General features: G+C 54.0%; 3 protein-coding genes across 8 annotated transcripts in view; 1 reads left to right on the top strand and 2 right to left on the bottom strand.

Moving 5' to 3' along the window:
• The first annotated feature begins 3 nt into the window (after nucleotides 1-3).
• On the top strand, nucleotides 4-3948 carry LOC116580154 (heterogeneous nuclear ribonucleoproteins C1/C2-like). 4 transcript variants are annotated; one of them, XM_032326238.1, is made up of 6 exons: nucleotides 4-170; nucleotides 1310-1360; nucleotides 1440-1585; nucleotides 1732-1881; nucleotides 2227-2369; nucleotides 3241-3948. In XM_032326238.1, the coding sequence occupies exons 3-6, from the start codon at nucleotides 1441-1443 to the stop codon at nucleotides 3277-3279; spliced, it is 477 nt and encodes a 158-aa protein (XP_032182129.1). In that variant the 5' UTR covers nucleotides 4-170; nucleotides 1310-1360; nucleotide 1440; the 3' UTR covers nucleotides 3280-3948. The 4 variants fall into 4 exon arrangements, with proteins under 4 accessions (XP_032182129.1, XP_032182128.1, XP_032182126.1 ...); XM_032326237.1 differs by having other exon boundaries at nucleotides 1307-1360; XM_032326235.1 differs by having other exon boundaries at nucleotides 825-1360.
• A 1013-nt stretch (nucleotides 3949-4961) lies between these two features.
• EXOSC6 (exosome component 6) lies at nucleotides 4962-6332 on the bottom strand. The gene has a single exon (XM_032326233.1). The coding sequence runs from the start codon at nucleotides 6233-6235 to the stop codon at nucleotides 5417-5419; it is 819 nt and encodes a 272-aa protein (XP_032182124.1). The 5' UTR covers nucleotides 6236-6332; the 3' UTR covers nucleotides 4962-5416.
• Nucleotides 6333-7436: 1104 nt separating this feature from the next.
• AARS1 (alanyl-tRNA synthetase 1) overlaps nucleotides 7437-19024 on the bottom strand; it is a 27259-nt gene continuing 15671 nt past the window's right edge. For all 3 annotated transcript variants that reach the window (XM_032326224.1, XM_032326222.1, XM_032326225.1), the window contains 15 exons: nucleotides 18672-18817; nucleotides 17990-18098; nucleotides 17692-17842; nucleotides 16838-16962; nucleotides 16282-16426; nucleotides 14952-15130; nucleotides 13698-13811; nucleotides 12018-12224; nucleotides 11303-11487; nucleotides 10512-10620; nucleotides 9719-9832; nucleotides 9079-9198; nucleotides 8879-8965; nucleotides 8365-8478; nucleotides 7437-7977 (listed from right to left, as the gene is read on the bottom strand). In XM_032326224.1, coding sequence (XP_032182115.1) covers nucleotides 7792-7977; nucleotides 8365-8478; nucleotides 8879-8965; nucleotides 9079-9198; nucleotides 9719-9832; nucleotides 10512-10620; nucleotides 11303-11487; nucleotides 12018-12224; nucleotides 13698-13811; nucleotides 14952-15130; nucleotides 16282-16426; nucleotides 16838-16962; nucleotides 17692-17842; nucleotides 17990-18098; nucleotides 18672-18817 — 2091 coding nt within the window. In that variant the 3' untranslated portion in view covers nucleotides 7437-7791. The remainder of the gene's footprint in view (nucleotides 7978-8364; nucleotides 8479-8878; nucleotides 8966-9078; nucleotides 9199-9718; nucleotides 9833-10511; nucleotides 10621-11302; nucleotides 11488-12017; nucleotides 12225-13697; nucleotides 13812-14951; nucleotides 15131-16281; nucleotides 16427-16837; nucleotides 16963-17691; nucleotides 17843-17989; nucleotides 18099-18671; nucleotides 18818-19024) is intronic.

The raw sequence follows: 19024 nt of genomic DNA, 5'->3' as shown, positions 1-19024 counted from the left end.
CCACAGAGACCCAGAGGGTCCATAGCGGCCGCCTCCGCCTCTGCGCTCCGCCGAGGTTTCCGGCCTGTGTAGGGGGTGGGTCGGGGGACCCGCCGGCCTACCTAAGGGGATCCGGACCAGTGAAAATTCTCTCGGAGCAGTCGCGCCCAGCTGAGACGCACCGGCTTCAGGTTGGCCCTAGCCCCCAAGCCCCGCCCGCTAGCAACCCCTCCCCCGCTCCCCGCCCCCGCCCCTCGCCGCCGGGCTGCCGGTTTCCGGCACCCCGCCGGGGACCCCCCGCCCCTACCGCGACCCCCGGGGGCTGGGTGCGCCTCTCCCGACGCTTTCCTTCCTCCAAAGGCGGGCCTCCCACCACCGAATCAGCATCTCTGCCGCTTCCAGGCCGCCCCTCCAGACCCCCTGATGCCAGAAAGCAGGGGCGGGGGTGGTCGGAACTCGCACCCACCGGCCTGGGGTGGGGGAGCCAGGATGAAAGGGAAGGGGTCCCCTGAACGTCCCCCATTCCGACCTGGTGGCTCTATTGGCCTCGCCCCTCGTGGGCTGGGCCTGAGCTGGGGTCGTGGGCGCACAGCACCCGAAATTTGTTTTAGAAACTGTGCTGCCCCCGCTCACATCCCCTCCCCTCGTCAGGCCTCCGGCTCCAGGCGCAGGGGGCTCCTGCAGCTGTGTCCCCACAGAGCATCGCTGCCCAGGCCGCGACCCAGCTGTCCCTTTGTACCCATCTCCCCATCCCTCCTAGGCAACAGTTGGCTCCCTGGAGATCTTAGGACACCGGAGACACAGGCAGTGAGAGTCTGGGACCTTCCAAACTCCTCTCTCCGCAGGCGTAGAGCAAAGAGGAAGGTGGCCTGGCCACAGCCCTTACGACTGCCTGGCTGGCCCTGCCAGAGCTGGGTTGCATCCTGGCGATCCCCACGCAAGGATTAAGGGCTCTCACGCAACCACCGTGGCTTTGGGCCCTGACTTCACTCCTCCCTTTCATCCTTTGCCAGACTTAAGTTCCAGAACGTCAGCTGTTCCTGGGGCAGGCAGAGGAACCTTTGGAGGGCCCCTGTCTGGCTGGCCAGAAGGCTGCAGGCAATTGTCTCCCCCCGTCACCTGGAACGTGACCCTTGTCAGAGGCCAGACATGGGGAAGCTGTGGTCCCCCAAAATGACCTTGGTTAAGTCCCTCAGGGCTCTTTTGGTGGAAAATTCTGGGGTTCTAAGGAAAACCTGCATGCCTCACTTTCTTCAAGCTAAACTGGGGTCTAGGCGAGGACTCTGGCCATGGAGAGTGAGCCCGTCTCCATTTGTCTCTGTTGCAGCAGGAATAACTATGACCTGGGCTACAAGCTGTACAGGGAAGGTGTCCCCTACAGGTCAGTGAGTCTTAACCCTCGGTCCTCTGGGTAAACGGGTGGGCTGCTTGGCCTGACTCCCTCTGTCCTGTGCCGGTAGGATGTATGAGTACCAAAGGATCCCTCCGCTCATCCATCGTGTGCCTGTCAAGATCCGGAGGACCCAGGTGGGCTTGGGGGTCAAGAGCAGCTTCAGTCCCCACAAGGGCACCAGAAAGAGCCACCTGCCCCGAGAGCAGATAAAGCGTGAGTGAGGGGGGACAGCCCTCACCTGCAAGGCTAGGGAAGAGCTGGGCGGACCTCAGCATTGAGGGCAGGCGGGGGAGCCCAGGCAGCAGAGTCCTCTGTCCTCCCGGCCTGGTGGGCATCAGCTCTGGCCCCTCTGCAAACAGTCCAGACTGAGGAGCTGCACTCCATCAGGGGCGAGCTGAGCCAGATCAAAGCCCAGGTGGACCGTCTCCTGGAGAATCTGGAATGCATGGACCAGCAGAGGGACCAGCTTCCGGGTGGAACACCAGCTGTGGACCCAGGCCACATTCCCAGTGAGCTCCAGCTTTTCCCACGACTGAAGGTCCCGGGGCACCTTGGATCGTGCCCTGAGGCTTTCCCTCTGCGGGGCTCCTTCCTGCCTTCATTTCCCCCACTCCCTCCGGTTGTTCCTATGGCTGGAAGGCCTGTGGCTTCTAGGTTGTTCTGTGAGCCTCCCCGACCCCCACCCTCCCATCCACTCTCCAGCTCTCTGGAGGCAGAGCAGTGTCCCAGCCCCTCCCCATCCTGTCCTTTCAAGCCCTAGGCACCCTTGATCAGTGCTGGGCACCAAGGGGGCCTCTCTGAGGTCAGCTGGGGCCTCCCAACCTGGCCATTAACTGGTGACTCTCCCTGCACAGGGTCAGAGGACAGTGAAGAAACCAAGGGCCCAGGCAGTAAGGGTTCCTCATGCAGAATCACTGACCCCCAGCAGGAGCCCAGGGGCCAGAGCGCCCATCCGGAATCAGACAGCGTTGAGGACAGCGCAGACCCGGAGGCGGCGGTGAGCGGCGCGGCCCCTCATCCTCACCCTCCTTGCATTTGGCTCCTTGTGGCCTCCCTGTGAACAAGGGGGAGACATACGTCCCTGAGGCGCCTACAGTGGGGGTTGAGGGGAGACCTGGGACAGGTGCCCCATGCGACCCCCAGGAGATGGGCCCTGTACTGCTTGTTTTCCCTTCTCAACTCGGGCTGGGTGAACTCAGGGCACTGGGGGCTGCTTGTGGCCTGACATAGCACCCTGTCCTGGAAGCTGGGGGGCGGGCTTTGAGCACTACACTGTGTCATAGGTATGCCTCATGGCCCCAGACCCCTTGTCTGAGGGCCTGGAACCAGTTAAAACCCATTTCTGCCTTTTTTCCTGCCCTGCCCCCACATCTCGTGGGGTACCATGCTCCCCGGGGGAGCTGTGGTACTTGGACGTCATTGGAAGGAGACCATCAGAACCTGGATCTGATAACAGCCCTCTGGGTAGCATTAAAGGGCCCAAATGTTCCTGTCTTACCATGTCCTGCTCCCTGATTGGAGGTCCCTGCAGCAGGCCAAGCCCCATGTTTGTTGGGGCCATCTCTGCAAGGTCTGGGACGCTGAGGGGCTGGCAGTAACGAGGCTTCCTGCCTCCACCTATCCGGCCCTGTCCCCTGGACCTCTGAGCTCTGAAGGGCCCTTACCATTGCCCAGGCCTACACGAAGGGGCTACTTTGGTGGTTCTGGGTTTCTAGGCCTCAGGAAGAATCCGGAGTGGCCCTGAGCTGCCGAAGATGCCAAGAAAGAGACATGGGGCTGAGGAAGAGGTTAGCAGGCAGGCCTATTTCTTAGGCATTCCATGTCTCTCAGCCCTCCTGGCCAGAGTCCTGCTTCTGTTTTTCCTACAGGGGAAGAACCATGCATCAGACCTGGAGGGCAGCCAGTAGAAGGGTGGAACCCCTCCGGGCTCCTTCCCAAGTGGCTCCTTTGCTTGCCTCGTGTGGATTCCTGAAGGCCTCTCGAAGGAGACTGTGCCGCCAGAGGAACGCGTTCTAGAATGAGCACAGTGAAAGTGGAAGCAAGGCTCAGCCAGACCAGCCAGGAAGCCTCCCCCATTAATGGTGGCTTTTGCTTTGGAGGTCATGTTTCCAGATGATAGGGGCCGAGAGGGAGGCCTGCAACTGCCTTAGCACAAGCTCACTGCGCTCACGAAGCTGAGGCCGTCTTGCAAGGGGCAGCTGCCCAGTCCCCCCTTGGACACACGTCAGCTCCCGGGGACAGCAGGTACTGCGCTGGCTGCTCTTCCCATCCCCCTGCTGGTTCCCAGGCTGGCGCGTCCCGCAGCGGCCAGCCAGTGGTGCCCGGGAAACTCATGTGCCTACAGGCCCCCTTCCAGTCTGAAACGGAACTTTAAGTTCCTCAGTGTGTGCCCCCACAAAACCCCCTCTAGTTCCAGACTCCTCACCTACCCTATAAAGCCATCCTTCAGAATAGGGGTATCATTTTCACATCCTATTTCTATCTTGTCTGTTGCTGGTGTGATACTATGTACTTCAGATTGGCTCTGGAAATACTATTATGTCAAAAGGGCAGAAATAAAATTTGTATTTCTTTTCCCTTGGCCAGGGGTTCTTTGGTGTGGTCTCCAAGGCTTATTCTGGTCCTGGGGCTCCCTGAGGTCAGGCCTTCCTGGAGAAGCTGAGCAGGCCCCTGAGTCACACAAGTTCAGAAGCTCCTCCTAAGCCAGGGCACACAAAGGGGACCAGGCTGCCTGCCTTCTTCCAATTCAGACCTGGGCACAAACCCACTGGGCTCAGCAGCCACACAGAAGAGCCCACTCTTGTGGTCACTCAGACCATCTCCACCACATGGAATAATGGCCAGGCTGTACCTGGTTTCCCAACACCCGGAAGCTCTTATCTCCTAGAAGTTCATCTGCCCTCCCCCAGGAGCCAAGACTGGACCACGGGCACCAAATAATAAACCCAGCCGGGTGGGGCGCCTGGGTGGCTGAGTCGGTTAGACGTCTGACTCTTGATTATAGCTCAGGTCCTGATCTCAAGGTCACTAAGATCAAGCCCTGCATCAGGCTCCGTGCTCAGAATGGAGTCTGTGGGATTCTCTCTTCCGCCACACCCCTGCCTCCCTTGCATGCACTTTCTCTAAATTAATAAATCTCAAAAAGAAAAAAAGGAAAAAAAAAAGAAAGCAAGCCAGCTTGGACCCCCACTTCTTCTTACCAGTAGTGGAGGAGGCCTCTAGCTGCCACCCAGGACCAAACCCCTTCCAGGGACCCAACCGAGCTGGGGTCTGGCCGAGCGCCAAACCAGAGGCTGGAGAGAACACCCAGAGTGTTCCTGGGCCCATACAACCCTCCCTACTCTTGTCACACCTCACCAATGGCCAACTCTGATCCTCAAGGGGCAGGTTCTCCTCCTCCAAGGCACATTTACCCACACCAGCCCCCGCACCTTTCAGTTTCAGCCCGTCTCTTCTACTTATGTTGGTCTAAGGAACAGGGCACATTCAAGACAATGAGGTCCCAAGCCCTGATACCCAGGGTCCATTATTTGTCCAAAAGAGCCTTGCTCCTTTAAATTCACTACTGAGAAGAACCACAATAGAAGACTTTTCCAGATACAAAGGAGTTTGTTTTAGCTCAGATATAAATGAGAAGGCCCAGCCCTCTTGTCCATTCTCTCAAGAGCAGACCAGTTCTACAGAAGGGAGTCACCAGCTGGCCTGCATTGGGTCCATCCCTTACAAGACAAAAGCTCCAAGGCCAGTTTTCCAGGCAAGTCCGCCTGAAAAGTCCTTTCCAACTCGGGAGTCAGGCCGCATTAGCAAGTGTCTTCAACTGGGTCGTAGCTGGGAAGCTCAAGCAGAAAAGTTTCTTTAATGGCAGTGTGTAAGAAATCCGTTCCAACACGGCTGTCCAGGGCATCGGTTCTGTGCACGCCGCCTCAGACCCGCCCTGGCCCTCCGAATTCTCAGCTCCGCTCAGTCTGGAAGCTGAGGGCACGGGTCCTTCGGAGGGCGGCGGCAGCTAGGTCCTCGCCGTCCGTCGTGGCTCGGGTTTCTGGTTCAAGACGGCGCGGCGGCGCCCCTCCGGCGCGCAGCCCGCACCAAGCACTGCTGCAAGACGGGGTAGAGGCGCTGGCAGCCCTCCAGGCCCAGACGCACTGCCTCGGCCCAGCTCTCGGTTGCGCCGCCCTCCCCGCTGCCCAGCAGCCCGGCCACCTGGTTGAGCACCGGCATGAGCGCCACGGTGAGGCCGGCGGCGGCGTGCTCCTCCTCGAGTCGCGTGGGGTCCAGCAGCCAGGTGGGCGCCGGCTCCGGCGTGCGGCTCAGGCCGCAGCCCACCACCAGGTCGTACATCTCGACGCCCGCGTCGGCCAGGGCGAGCGCGGCGGCCGTGAGCGCGGCGGCCAGCGCCGAGCCGCCGTCCTCGAGCAGCAGCGCCGACACCTCGAGCTGCGCGCGCGGGTAGCGGCCCAGGCGCACCGCCGGCTCCAGCGCCTCCTGCAGGGCCAGCGCCAGCTCGCGCTCCTCCCCGCCGCCCGGGGGCGCGCGGCGCCGGCGGCCCGCGAAGGGCGCGCGGCGGAAATCGCAGAGCAGGCGGCCGCGCAGGGCGGCCGGGGCCTCGCCGCCCGCTCCGGCCGGGCCGCCGCCGCGCTCGCTGCCCTCGGCCTGGCGCGGGCCGGACACGGCGCACAGCACCTTGGTGCCTCCCGCCTCCAGGTAGGCCGAGCCCTTGGCCTGGCTCAGCAGCCCGGCGCGCGCGTACACGGGCCGCAGCCGCGTCGGGTCGCGGGCGGCGGGCGCCTCATCCTCGTCGGCCGCGTACAGCTGCGGCGGCTGCGTCTCCTCGGGCCCGCGGATGCGGCGGTGGTCCCCGGGCATGGCTGCGCCTACCGTGCGAGCCGCTTCCGCCCGCCGTCCCGGCCTCGCACGCGCGTTCTTCCGCCCGCTTAAAGCCGCGCGCCCGCGCGAGGGCTGTCGGGATAGCGGCGTGCGGCGCCGCACCGCCCCCTGCCGTCCTGGAGGGAGAATCCCGAGCGCGGCCAATCCCCGAGGCCGCTTCAAGGACCCCGGGATCTGGATGGATAAATGGATAGACAGCCGGGGCAGGCCTGCAGGAGTGGGACCCCGTCCGGCCTGGCTGGCCTCTAGCCTCTCGGGCCCGAGCAATCCCAGGGTGTACGTCTTCGTCCTTTCACTTGTGAAGGTTGTGATTATTTTTATCTTGCACTTGTTTGTGTGACTATCTCCTACGTGTTTCCCTAGGACTTCCCCAAGAGGGCTGGCTTTTTGTCTTGGTCATTCCTCCCATCCTCAGTGCCCTGGCTGGCATCGTGCTTGTTGATGGAACGGAGAGTACACACTGGATTGTGTACTCTTTGTACCCATGGGAGTCCTCACCTGGCATGTGCTTGGTGAAGCCAGGTCCTCAGCACCCTCACCCTCAGCGCTTCTCACCCCAAGGACAGCCCCTGGTGACAGCTAGCCTCACTGCTTCTTCCACCATACACCCGCTTTCCCCCTCCTAACGTGTCAGCAGACCTAAGTGAACCAGGGCCCCACAGCCACCCGTTATACCCAGGGAACATGGAATCAGCCAGAGCCAGCACAAGCAACCAGTACCTTTACCTTTAACCTCCCCTGCACACAGTTTCCAAGCCCAGCTGTCTTCAGACCTGAGTGAGGGATTCAGGACCAGGCAGGTCCCAATCCTCACGGTCCATCTTTGGGTCAGAGGGGTGGGGGTAGGCAACTAATGCACCTTAAGTTTGTCCCATACCAGAGAAAACCTTTGGTCTCACCCCCGAAGACTCATCAAAAGGGAAGGGAAGAAGTGGACTTCTTCTATGAACTGCTTCCAGTAACCCCACGGCCCATCTTCTATTCAATGATTAATGTCTCTCTCATCTCACCCTCAACTCCCCATTCTATGGGCCACCTCCTCCCAGCAGCCATTCCCCAAGTTCAGGAGTCTGGGGCTGGACTTGGTGAGGACCAGAGCCAGAAGCCAGCTGGAGCTGCAGGCTGCTACACAGGGGCTCCGGGGAGGCGGGCGGTTACGAGATCACATGGCATCATCAGGTATTGCACATAGTCTTTTTATTCTCTGCAGCACAAAGGACCCCTCCCTGTGGACCCAGACCCTCAGGCCCACAAGGAACTCTACAGACACGAGCAGGACAGTGATAAATAGCAATCCTGGGGTAGTGGTTTCAGACGGATGGCGCTGGTGTGTAGGGCTCAGGGCAGAAATGTAATGTGGGCCAGGAGTCACAGGCCAGCTCCCAGGTGAGTGAGTTCGTTACTGCTGGGTTAGGAGCAGACAGGGCTGTTTAAAGGTCCCAAGATCCCAATGTCGTCGTGGCAGATGGAGAGCTGGCTGGACGGATCCGTTGGGTGAAGGAAGGATGCCTCCCGCTGGACGCTTCCCCTCCCCCTCAGTTCTTCACATCTCCCAGGCGGAGCTGCGCAAAGGAAGTGGCCAGCTCCAGCGCCTCCTGCAGGCAGCCCACATTCTTGCCTGTGGCCTGAGCTGACACATCTTTGCCACCACCCTTGCCGTCCATCAGGCCTGACACCTGCTGCACCCACTCACTGGCTTTCAGGCCCCGGTTGGCTGCATTCTGGAAAACAGAAAGAAGTGGGAGTCAGGACAGAAGACGGGACTGAGGAAGACATGGAGAGGGGAGGAAATGAAAAAGGATGGGGGAACCCCTGAGCCCGACTCCTGCCCTTCCGGGTGCGGCTGCCAGGGCTGAGACGGATCCTACAGCTAGCTGGTGCCCAGCCCAGGTGAGGAGTTGCCAGGCCAGGTATCAGCACAGTGGAACGTGTTCCCCGAGGAGATGGCCTGAGGGTAGGGGTGCTGGAGGAGGTGACAAACAAGGGCCAGGAGGATGGCTGTTTCTAACTGGTGGCACACGCACACAAGGGTCTTGGCAAACAACCGTGAGAAGAGCCAAGCTTCCAACACCATTCCCCGCCGGCACAGGGCTGCAGGGTGTTCTGACCTGGGGGACTTGACACAGGCATGTGATCTTGCCAGCTTCATTGTCCACTGTGAAGAGCATGGCAGAGGTCTGAGGGGAATGTGTCTTGAAGAGCTTCAAGGCTTCATTCAGGGCCTGTAGGAAAACCTGCTGTCAGGCCAGGCCTAGGGACAGGGAGCCAAGCTCTCCACTGTACAGCGAGTCTGCAGAGCCCAGTTCTCAAGAGCATCCCCTGTGCCCCCCTCTCTCAGAGCAGGTGCTGGTCCCAGGAGACTGTACGGGAGGAGAACCCAAGCACAAGGCTCTGCCCACCCTCCAGCTCTGAGGTTCGCTTTCCATCCCAAGGAGCTGGAGCTCTCCAGTCACCGGATCTCTCCACGGCGCAACCTAACCTCAATCCCAGAGAGCGGGCCCTCAGGCCACCATTCCATGAAGAGCCACAAAGCTCACAATTCAGCCACCAGAGGGCTGATCCCCCGAGAGGAGACAAGTACTGGACAGGCACGGAGCAGCGCGTGGCGTCCCAGCCCCTTGCCTTGGCCGAGGCGCCGCTCTCCATCTCCAAGATGACAAGGGGCTGGTTGGGGTTGCTGTCGATGAGCTGCTTTGTCTTCTCCAACACCTGCAAGGAAATCCAGAGGAGAGGGCTCAGGTCAAAGGCCCAGACCGCTGTCCACACAGTCTCCGCCTGGGTCCCCCAGGCTCCCCTCCACCCACCAGCATGGCAGGACTCACGCGCTTCTGAACATCGGCTTTGCTAGCCCGGTCTAGGTCATCCATGATCTTCTTCAGGGATTTGAGATTCTCCCGGAATTCATCCTTCTGCCACTGGGGGATGACTGCAGTGGCCAGGGCCTGGGACCAGAACCACAATACCACTGGAGTCCAGACCACAAGGAGCTAAGATGTGAGGCCCAAGACCAGCCCACCCTTCTGGCTCTGAACACCACAGTCTTCCCTGACTCATATCCAGGAGGAAAGAAAAAACAAAAAGGTATCCATTAGCCTAGAGACCAGTCACTCTGTGAGCAACTACTGGTGCCGTACCGAGTAGGGCGAGTGGGAAAGGGGCAGACACAGAGAGCTGGTCCCCACCAGGCAGTGAATATAGACTGTGACAGGCTCACAGGAAGCCTCCACATAACAGACATGAGGCGGCCTGGGAACAGTGGGCACACCTTCTCCCAACTCCCTCAACTCCCCCTAGTGCTGAGAATGGGCCCTGCCGTCGGCAGTGGGGCAGCTAGCGGATTCCAGGGGTCCACAGGCCAGGATCCACCAAGACCCCTGTGGGACAACCAGGACCTGAGGCTTCTATAGGAGCATCCGATGCATCCAGCCCTCAGCGGGGCCTAAGGAGGGAGGCAGCCCGTACCTCACCAAGGTCAGCGATCTCCCTCTGCACGTCCTTATTTGGCGCAGTCTGAGCCTTCACTTTGGCCTCCATGACCGAGAGAGAGTTCTTCAAGCTCTCTGCTTTCCTGAGGGCCTGGAGAGGGGCAGAGTTGTAAACCTCCGTGCGGTAACCTTCAGCTTCACTACCGGTAAACTGCGGGCGCACTGATGGCAAGCTCCGGAACAACACGCCCCCAACATGGCAGAAGTTTCTCTTTCTTTAGGGACCAAGTGCTGGCAGCCTCACGCCCCAGGAGGGGCACCCTCGTACCTGACTAGCACAAAGACTGTACCACCTCAGGCTTAGGGGAGAACCAAAAACTCCCAAGTCAGGAACCCTTCTCACCCCAACACAAGAACCGATCTTCAAGCCTCAGCACACCTCAGGCCCCAGGTACAGTCCCCACCCCTCGGGCAACCATCCCCGTGCACTGTGCGTCTCAAACTAAGCATGTACCCTTAGGGAGATGTGAGTGAGTGCTGGGGCACTGGAAGCTACAGCCAAATTATGGCTTACCCTCCTAGAGGCCAACAGATGATGGAACAAACAGTAGAATTTACGTATATTTTTAAAGATTAAAGCCAGCACAGTTAGGCAGTTCCGCACAGTGGTGGCTCTCTTCTGCCACGTGGGGGTCACTGAAGGACAGTGTGGGGGTAGCACTGTACTTCCAATTCTGAGCACAGCAGCTATGGAACCGTCTACACTATAGACTCAGATTGCACGACTCCTGCCTTGTTCCCATAAGCCACAAACCAGCTGCCACACTTACCTTCTGGGCTTCGGCCCCCGTGACGGCAACGATCCTCCGGATGCCCTTGGCAATAGCTTCTTCACTCACAATCACAAAAGTGCCTGCGTGACTTGAATTCCGCAGGTGCCTGAATGGAACAACACAAAGTCCACAGTGACCAGAGAGCCCACGCACCCTGGTCCTTACCGCACCCGGGAGCCCATGGTGAGGGCCTGAGGTCTCTGCGAGCCTGGGGAAGCTCCCTCAATAGGACAAGGGGAAGAGGCCCTTTACGTGGATTTCAGGGGAGGACTCAGACCAGGAAGCCCAGCAGCAAGTCAGAGAAAGCCCAGCTGGGGCTGAGAACACACAGGCACTGAGTGAGACACCACCTTTCTGAGCCTCAGTGTTCTCAGGTATAAAATGCAGAGAATTCTCCTGCACGGGACTACTGTGAAACTCAAATGAAATCAAACAAAAGTACTCTGTAATCCTTAATGCCCAACACAATGTTCCTGCTAGCAGATTCTGTGTTCATTCTATTTCTGGTCCCCTTTGGAATAGAAACTATATTCTTCTGTCCCTGCCACTACCTGAGAATATCCAAGGATTACCTTTAAAATCTCACCACAATCCTGTAAACAGGTTTTATTCCTCAGGAGCTCAGAGAACCCTAAAGTTCTTGGGTATGCTGTCTCCAAGTAAATGTCTGAGAACTTTGTTTTAGCCTTAGAAAAGTAAGAGTGGATCTAGCCTTTTACTCACATCCTCCAAGGACAGCACCAAATTAACAAAAAGCGAGTCCATCCCCTGTTCCCCGATGTACTCACGTTCCCCCACAGAACTCAACGGAAGTAAGTGAGCCAGCAGGGCCGGAGGGGTCATCCAGCAGCTCGGACACGGGGACCCCAATGGAGACGACTCGCACAGGGTCAGGGTAGGTTTCATCAAACACAGCCCGTAGGCCCTGGATGGCTTTAGCTGCTGCCAGGGGACAATCCTGGGTGTAGACAGGCTGCCATGGAAAGAAAACAGAACAAAGCTGGGAAAAGTCTCTGGAGGTGCAGTACAAAGCAGCAGGGAAAGCACAGTCTTACAGGCAGGACTCTGGTTTCTAATCCTGGCTCTCATCATGTGCCCTGAGCCTCCTGGAATAAGGCACCCAGGTGTAAAGTCAAGAAGCTCAAAATAGGAATTCCCAATTGCTTTGCTAAACTGTGAACCAAATCTTCTTTTTTTTGGTGGACCAGAACTTAGACAGATGTGCTGCGTGTGAGCCAGAACCGGAAGAGCTCTGGAGGGAGTGGAGCAAAGACCTCCCTCTGCCCCCTCCCTAGAGGCCCTGAGGTCCCTCCACAGGATACCACCACAGCCCCTCCACCCATGCAGCTAAGAATTACTGCTTCGAACAAATCTGTGTGCTCAGCAGGATGCGGTCCCATGAGGAAGAGCATCAGGACTGCGGAGAGGGCTCCACGGAGAAAGACGCCGGCGTAGGAAGGAGCAGGGCTCACGGCCCGAGAGCTGACGCACAATCCAACCTACCTTGGCTGCCTCAATCATCTGGTTGGCTATCTCTTCGGCCTTCTTGATCTGCTGGGTGGACATGGCTCCCTTGGCAGTGAAGTCAAACCGAAGGCGGTCAGGAGCAACCAGGGAGCCTCTCTGGTCCGCTTCCCCAAGCACGGAGCGCAGGGCGAAGTTCAGGATGTGCGTGGCCGTGTGGTTGCTCATGATGGGCCTCCGTCGGGGCTGTGGAGGGCAGGGGCAGCTTGTAGAGGGCTCTGCCAGTCATCCTGCAATCCCTGCTCTCTCCCTCCCGACTGCTAGGATTCTTAGTTGGACATGGGGCTGCCCGGACTGAGGGCTACGTTTCCCCATTTCCCTTGCGGCGAACTGTGGCCATATGACATTCTGGTCAGTGTGTTGTGAGAAGATGTGATTCACACCCTTAAAGAGAAGAACAGGGGCACCTGGGTGGCTCAGTGGGTTAAGCCTCCGCCTTCGGCTCAGGTCGTGATCTCAGGGTCCTGGGATTGAGCCCCGCACCGGGCTCTCTACTCTGCGGGGAGCCTGCCTCCCCCTCTCTCTCTGCCTGCCTCTCTGCCTACTTGTGATTTCTGTCTGTCAAATAAATAAATAAAATTTAAAAATAATAATAATAAAAAATAAATAAAGGGAAGGAACACGCCCTCCCCTTCCTCTTTCCCACTACCTAGAGTAAGAAGCAAGAGTTGGCCAATTATGGCCTGTGGGCCAAAATCCAGCCTTTTGTCCATTTCTATAAATGGGTTTATTGGAACACAGCCAAACCCACATGTTTATACATGATCTACGCTGCTTTTATGCTACCGCACCAGAGGTGTATGGTTGTGACTAAGACGATATGGCTCACAAAACTGAAAATATTGACTATCTGGAACTTTGTTTAAAAAAAAAAAAGTTTGCCAACTCCTAGCCTAGAAATGGATCCAGTGGCTACCTTCCTGGACTGTGAAATGAAGGGCAACACCGCAGGAGTAAGGACAGAAAAACAAGCAAGGAAAGGCTGGGCCCTATGACTCTGTGGGGCAGAGTATCTGTAGCAGCTTGGACTTGGAGATGAGAAACACCCTTCTACCTTGTTTTAAGTGACTGTTAATTTTGAGCTCAGTCACATGAACAGAACCTAGTTCCTAATTAATACAGGATCCCAGGCTCCTGAGGAAGTATTTGCAGTTAATCTGGAGAAAGACCAAGCATGAAACAAGTCTCTAAATCTCAACTGAAGTCACTGTCCTCTGGGGCACGTGGCTGGCTCAGCTGGAGGAGCTGTTCATCTTGATCTCGGGGTTACGAGTTTGAGCCCCACACTGGGTATAGATTATTGAAAATAAATTAATTAAAATAGAATAAGATAAAATCACAGTCCTCTGACTTAAGAACATATCCATTTAGTAACTCACAGCTGCACCCATCACAAAATGTTCTCTTGCATCAGACTCAGAATCATCTCACGAATTCACTTAGGAGTGACAATGATGACTGGACCAATTTAGAGCCAAAGGAGATGAATTCTTTTCATATTGTATATTGGGTCACTATGACATACACTTGAAATATCTTAGAATTTTATATGTCAACTATACCTCGATAAAAAAAATTAAATTTTAAATTATAAACATAAAAATAAAAGGGAGAGGATTACTAACCAGGTCCAATGCCAAGCAGCATAATGTAACTCACCTCATCAATAAACAGCCGGACCTGGTCCCCGACTCTCAGGCTGCCATAGACGGTCCCTATGTGCAGCACGTACCCTCCTCGCACCTGAGCGTTCTTCACTGTGAATTCTGTTTTCTAAGAGGAGTCCAGGAGAAGAAGAATATGTAAATAAACCCCAATACATATATATATATGATCTCCTCTCTCTTTATCTACATATTACACATTCTCTAAGCAACTCTTCCTACTGTGTATATATATACTGTTATACACACATTATACCATTAATACCGTTATTGTATACATACACACGCACCATTATCCACTGAAAATTAATCAAAAGGAATCACACAGAAGTGGAGCCCAGTGGCTAGAAGGGGAAGGTAGAACAGGAGCAGTAATAATTTCAGAAAGAATTTGTCTATTACCGAACCAAGTGGAATGCTTGACAGGAAAGAACCATCAAGTATAGGCCCTCACAAGGAAAGATATACACTGCATCTCCTAAGAGAAATCAACTACCCCTGCAACTCAGCCAATGAGAAACCACCATCACCCAAGCTTGTGATTTTCTCCAGTGGACTTTCCTTTAAAATACCCGCCCCCCCCAACTTCCTCCTCCACCTTCTCCATAAAATGGCAGTTCTCCTTCCTTTGCTGGACTTGCCTGTGCTTTTGCCATAGCTCACATGTCCCAAATTACAATTCTCTGCTACTTCCCAATAAACTCACTTTTCCTGGTAAAATACCAGTTTCATTTTTATAGTTGAACGGTACCTGTATTTACCATTAAAGATACAGACCACTTTATAGGTGTACAAATATATGTGTGTATATATACAGAAACAGATGTTCTCTTAAGGAGCATGCTAGAGAATGTAAAGCCATCGTAAGGAAGCTGAAGTCCATGAGACGAGGTAATTCCTCCAAGATCACAGAGTCAGCAGTGGCAGAGAGAGGCTGAGGCTTCTGCAAGGGAGTCTGTCCTCCAGAGAGCTACCTCTTATTCAAGAGGAAAGCCTGGAGGAATCCAGGATCAACGAACACAGCACAACCACAGGGATTCTGCTAAGAGGGACCTAACCGCAGTGATCAGTGGGATAAGAGGCAGCTCCCTTGGTCTCAGAAACACTGACAATGGACCACACCCAAAGACCACTGTGTCTCCTCCCCAAGGACAGGAGTGTGAGAAGCCAGAAAAGCTACCCCAGCCCAGGCCCAGCCCTCTGCTGGATGCCCCCATCCCCGGCTAACAAGGACGAACTGTTGGCTTACATCTTCACTGTTGTCCTCAACCTTCACCAGGTAGCCTTCATCATAGATCTGCCCGCCTTGCTCGGCATAGAAACAGGTCTTGTCCAGCACCACTCCACACTCCTGGCCCGTGCACACTTCCTCCACGAACATCTTGTCCCTGCGCAGAGCCATCACTGTCGCCACCGCACTTTCAAATGCTGGACAGAAGGGGGAACAGAGGGTCAAGGACTTCACTCCTACACTCGTGGCTGTCTTTGCTGGATTCTATTGCTCAAACTCTCCTTAGGTCCTAACTGTCTGATTTTATTTTACAATCAAGACCATTAGACTCCCCAAAAGGGCTTAACAGCTGGGAATATAACACTCAGTAGAGTGACCACCTGTCAGTTTGCTTCGGACCAGGGGAGACTTTCACATCACTGGGACAGTTCTGGTCACTCTATCTCTGAGCTGTTGAACAGGAACCTAGTGAATCTGAATATTTAGGACTAATAATAAATTCCCTACTCCCAAGGTCAAGTCATGCATGGGTGGTTCAGTGGTAGAATTCTCGCCTGCCAAGGTCAAGTCATAAAGAATGTATTCATTTTGTGGGCTGGCTTGGATAGATTTAGGGATCTCAGCTGATGCAAAAAAGCAAAAACACATACTGCCTGTTTCTTTGATTCTTAACTTCAGAATGCCTCTATTCTATCCTTTTCTCTTTACTTATTTATTTAAATTAAGTAATCTCAGGGCACCAGGTGGCTCAGTCAGTGAAGCGTCTCCCTTCGGCTCAGGTCATGATCCCAGGGTTCTGGGATTGAGCCCCACATTGGCCTCCTGCTCAGCGGGGAGCCTGCCACTTGCCCTCCTTCCGGCTCATGCTCTCTCTCACTATCTCTGTCTCTCTCAACTGAATGCATAAAATACTTGTTCAAAAATAAAAAATAAATTAAGTAATCTCTGTACCCACTGTGGGGCTTGAACTCAAGACCGCAAGATCAAGAGTCACATGATCTACCAACTGAGCCAGCCAGGCGCCCCTAGAATGCCGCTATCCTGATGCAAAATTCAGCAGCCACTGAAGATTGTATTAGTGCCAATTTCCTGGTTTTCTGAAAGGTGTTACAATTAGGAGAGAGTGGGTAAAGAGTACGAGGACTGTCCCTATAAATTTTTTTCACAACTTCCTATGAATCTGTAATTCTTCCAAAATAAAGGATTAGAAAATTAGTAGCCATGGGTCTCTAGGAGTATAAAATTACAGAGTACGACTCTGCAGGACTACAGGAGAGGCTCTGCTAAATACCCTAGGTTCCTAATCTTGAGACCTGGCCAAGGTACGCACAGTAACACAAGAACGCACCATAGCTCCCACTGGAGTCCGAATGGTAATTATACTTTGGGGAATCATCTGTTGCTTCCAGACCCTTCTCCCGGAGCTCTTCAATAGCATAGATGTCCAGCATAATGAGGTCTTCCCCTCCAGCTCCCTTGCCCTGTGATTTCAGCTGCAAGTAAAAGAAATAAACATAAGTTACCCCAATGTGGGAACAAGAATTCTGAAGGACCCCAGACTGCTAAAATAAGCCCAACAGAAAGCTCTAGAACAGTTTTTTAGTCTCAGCACTACCAACATTTGGGGCCAGGTAATTCTTTGTTTTGGGGGGCTGTCCACGGCAGGTGTTGAGCAGCCCCCTCGACCTCTACCCACCTGATGCCAACAGCATCCCACACTCAGCTGCGAAAACCAAAAAATGTCTTCATATATTATTGCCAAATCTCCCCTGGGGCCAACATGCCCCTGCAAGACAGTCACTGGTCTTGGGAAAAATGGAATTCCGAAGACTTTAATGGAGGGAAACTCCTACTCTTCTTCTTGTTTAGTGTTGGGTTTTCAGCTCACTCCCTAAATTCTTTACCTGGGCCAGTTTCCTCTCCTCTTCAAATCCATCCATATCCACCACCAGGCCCTTCTCTTCAGCAATCAGTCCTGTGAGATCCACTGGAAACCCATAGGTGTCATAGAGGAGCCAAGCAGTGTCCCCTGCATGGCACAAAGGAACTGTGTAAGAATGACATGGAAGTCCCCTCCTTTGCCATCTCAAGCACTTCCCAAAGGAAGCTGGCAGTGACAGAAGGAACTGGAGACAAGGCTAGTTAGTATTGATTCTGTGCACTTGTCAGAAAATCCAACAAATCTTTCAGATTGATCTGGAGCAAGTACAAGAGGTCTCCTCGAAAAGTTTTGTTTCTTAATCAGAACACAAGTGTTCCCTTTGTGGAAATTCATCAGGCTTTCTCCTTGTGCATTATACTGTACTAAGATGTTAAAAAAAATGTTTTTAAATTTTCCAGTCTAGTTTAAAAAAAAAAGAAGAAAGAAAGAAAAAAAGCCAAGCTGCAGAACAGTACATACCGTCTGTTCCATTATTGCTAGAAAATACACACACACGCCCCTACATACATACATATGCAAACAGAGTAAAGTCCTGAGTAGTTAGACAACAAACTCTTAAGAACTGTTACCTCTGACAAATGAGGTAACAGGAGAAAAGAGAATCTTCATTTTTTACTTCTGTGTTATTTAAATACTTTGCCACATTAACATATTACTTTTATAATTTTACTATAAACCCCATTTTATACCAAAAGCAGTATAACCAAGCTATCCTTAGCCCTTGGAGACAGGGGACTCCACTGTCAATTGTGAAAAAGAGCTTGCCTCTTCTGGAAAGATTAACCTGGACGAAGAAAGGAACAAACTAGTCCTTACCAGGAATGGTTTTACAGTCTCCCAGGCTCTGAATTTTCCTGTCCAAGATGCGGCGCCCTCTGCTGAGAGTCTTAAGAAACTGCACTTCTTCTTCATTTATGATGTCCTTCACCATATCTGGGTCCTTCTTGAGCTCAGGAAATGCATCACCCTGGCAAAGGGAAAACAGAGACGTAGACTCCTTGAAGACAGACCATTCCATGAGCGCCTTAAAAACTCTCACTAACAATATGCTAACTCCCACCCCAGCCCTCTAAGCTAAGAGGATAAGCAGAGATAAGCAGGGAGATACACCTACCAACGACTGGACGACAACATCTACTAACGTGGCAAAGAACCCCCTGCTGGCATTGAGTTTCTCATGGGAATATCGGACCGCCCGGCGGAGAATCCGTCTCAACACATACCTGAAACAGGCAGAAGACCACCTCCTCTAGACAACCTTCCAAGCATTTTTTAATGGGGTTTTTGGAATTCTACCCAAAGCAAATGACCAGCATTTTGACTCTTCCAGAGACATTCTTTTATCGAAGTCCTTTTTCTGTGAGCCCCTGAGGACATTCATTCCAGCAGAAAACTCAGGAATATACCCAACAAATACGTCTGTTTTTCTACCACATTCTGCTGACCCAGAGATGGAGGCAAGTTCAGCCCAGACGGCTGATGACTCAAATCTCAGGACCTGCCTATCAGCAAGAAAACTGCCTGGGCCTCATCAATATGGAGCCCATCCCGCCCTTCCAATATCCTACCAGACAACCTAAAATACAACCTCTATCTTCTTATCTTGTACTTAGCAACAAAGATTTAATAAAAATGGCAACTCTGTAACACAAGCTGAAACTCTCTTAATCCCTAAAAAATACAAGGATCCCTCCAACTACCTAAGTGACAAAGAAAACAAGCATAAAGCATGGCTTTAAGTTCCACGGAGAGTCCTCAAACTCACAGTGGCAGTCCCAAACCCGCCCCAGACTTACCCCCGCCCTGTGTTGTCAGGTCGGCCGCCGTCAGCCAGTGCCACAGTGATGGTCCGGGCATGGTCAGCCAGCACCCGGTAGGCCATATCGATCCCATCAGCATCATCCGCACCAACTTTCCCGGAGTACGGCCGGGCACCTGTGCCCTACATATAAAAACCAGGAGGCAGCTCGTTAGGAAGCACCCTTCTGGTACCGCCTTGCCCTAGAAGATTCCAAGAGAACTGAATGGGCATAAGGGAAAGGATGGCCCTCTTCCCAGATCTTTTAATACTAAGAAAAGGGACAGAAAGAGCCTCCAGCCAGACCCCTACAATCAACAAACCTCAGTACCTTATGCTTAGAGCCTCTTA

Source organism: Mustela erminea, chromosome 19 (genome assembly GCF_009829155.1).
Source record: "Mustela erminea isolate mMusErm1 chromosome 19, mMusErm1.Pri, whole genome shotgun sequence".
Classification (NCBI taxonomy): Eukaryota; Metazoa; Chordata; class Mammalia; order Carnivora; family Mustelidae; genus Mustela; species Mustela erminea.
The sequence above is the reverse complement of the archived record's forward strand: the minus strand, read 5'-3'. Positions and strand labels throughout refer to the sequence as shown.

What these genes read in the sequence shown, in the direction of transcription:
- LOC116580154 (XM_032326235.1), top strand. Translation starts at nt 1,269, where the DNA reads ATGGAGAGTGAGCCCGTCTCCATTTGTCTCTGTTGCAGCAGGAATAAC. An exon ending in AGGGAAGGTGTCCCCTACAG is followed by an intron (nt 1,361 to 1,439) that starts GTCAGTGAGTCT and finishes CTGTGCCGGTAG; the next exon opens with GATGTATGAGTACCAAAGGA. An exon ending in GCGCAGACCCGGAGGCGGCG is followed by an intron (nt 2,370 to 3,240) that starts GTGAGCGGCGCG and finishes TTTTTCCTACAG; the next exon opens with GGGAAGAACCATGCATCAGA.
- EXOSC6 (XM_032326233.1), bottom strand. Translation starts at nt 6,235, where the DNA reads ATGCCCGGGGACCACCGCCGCATCCGCGGGCCCGAGGAGACGCAGCCG.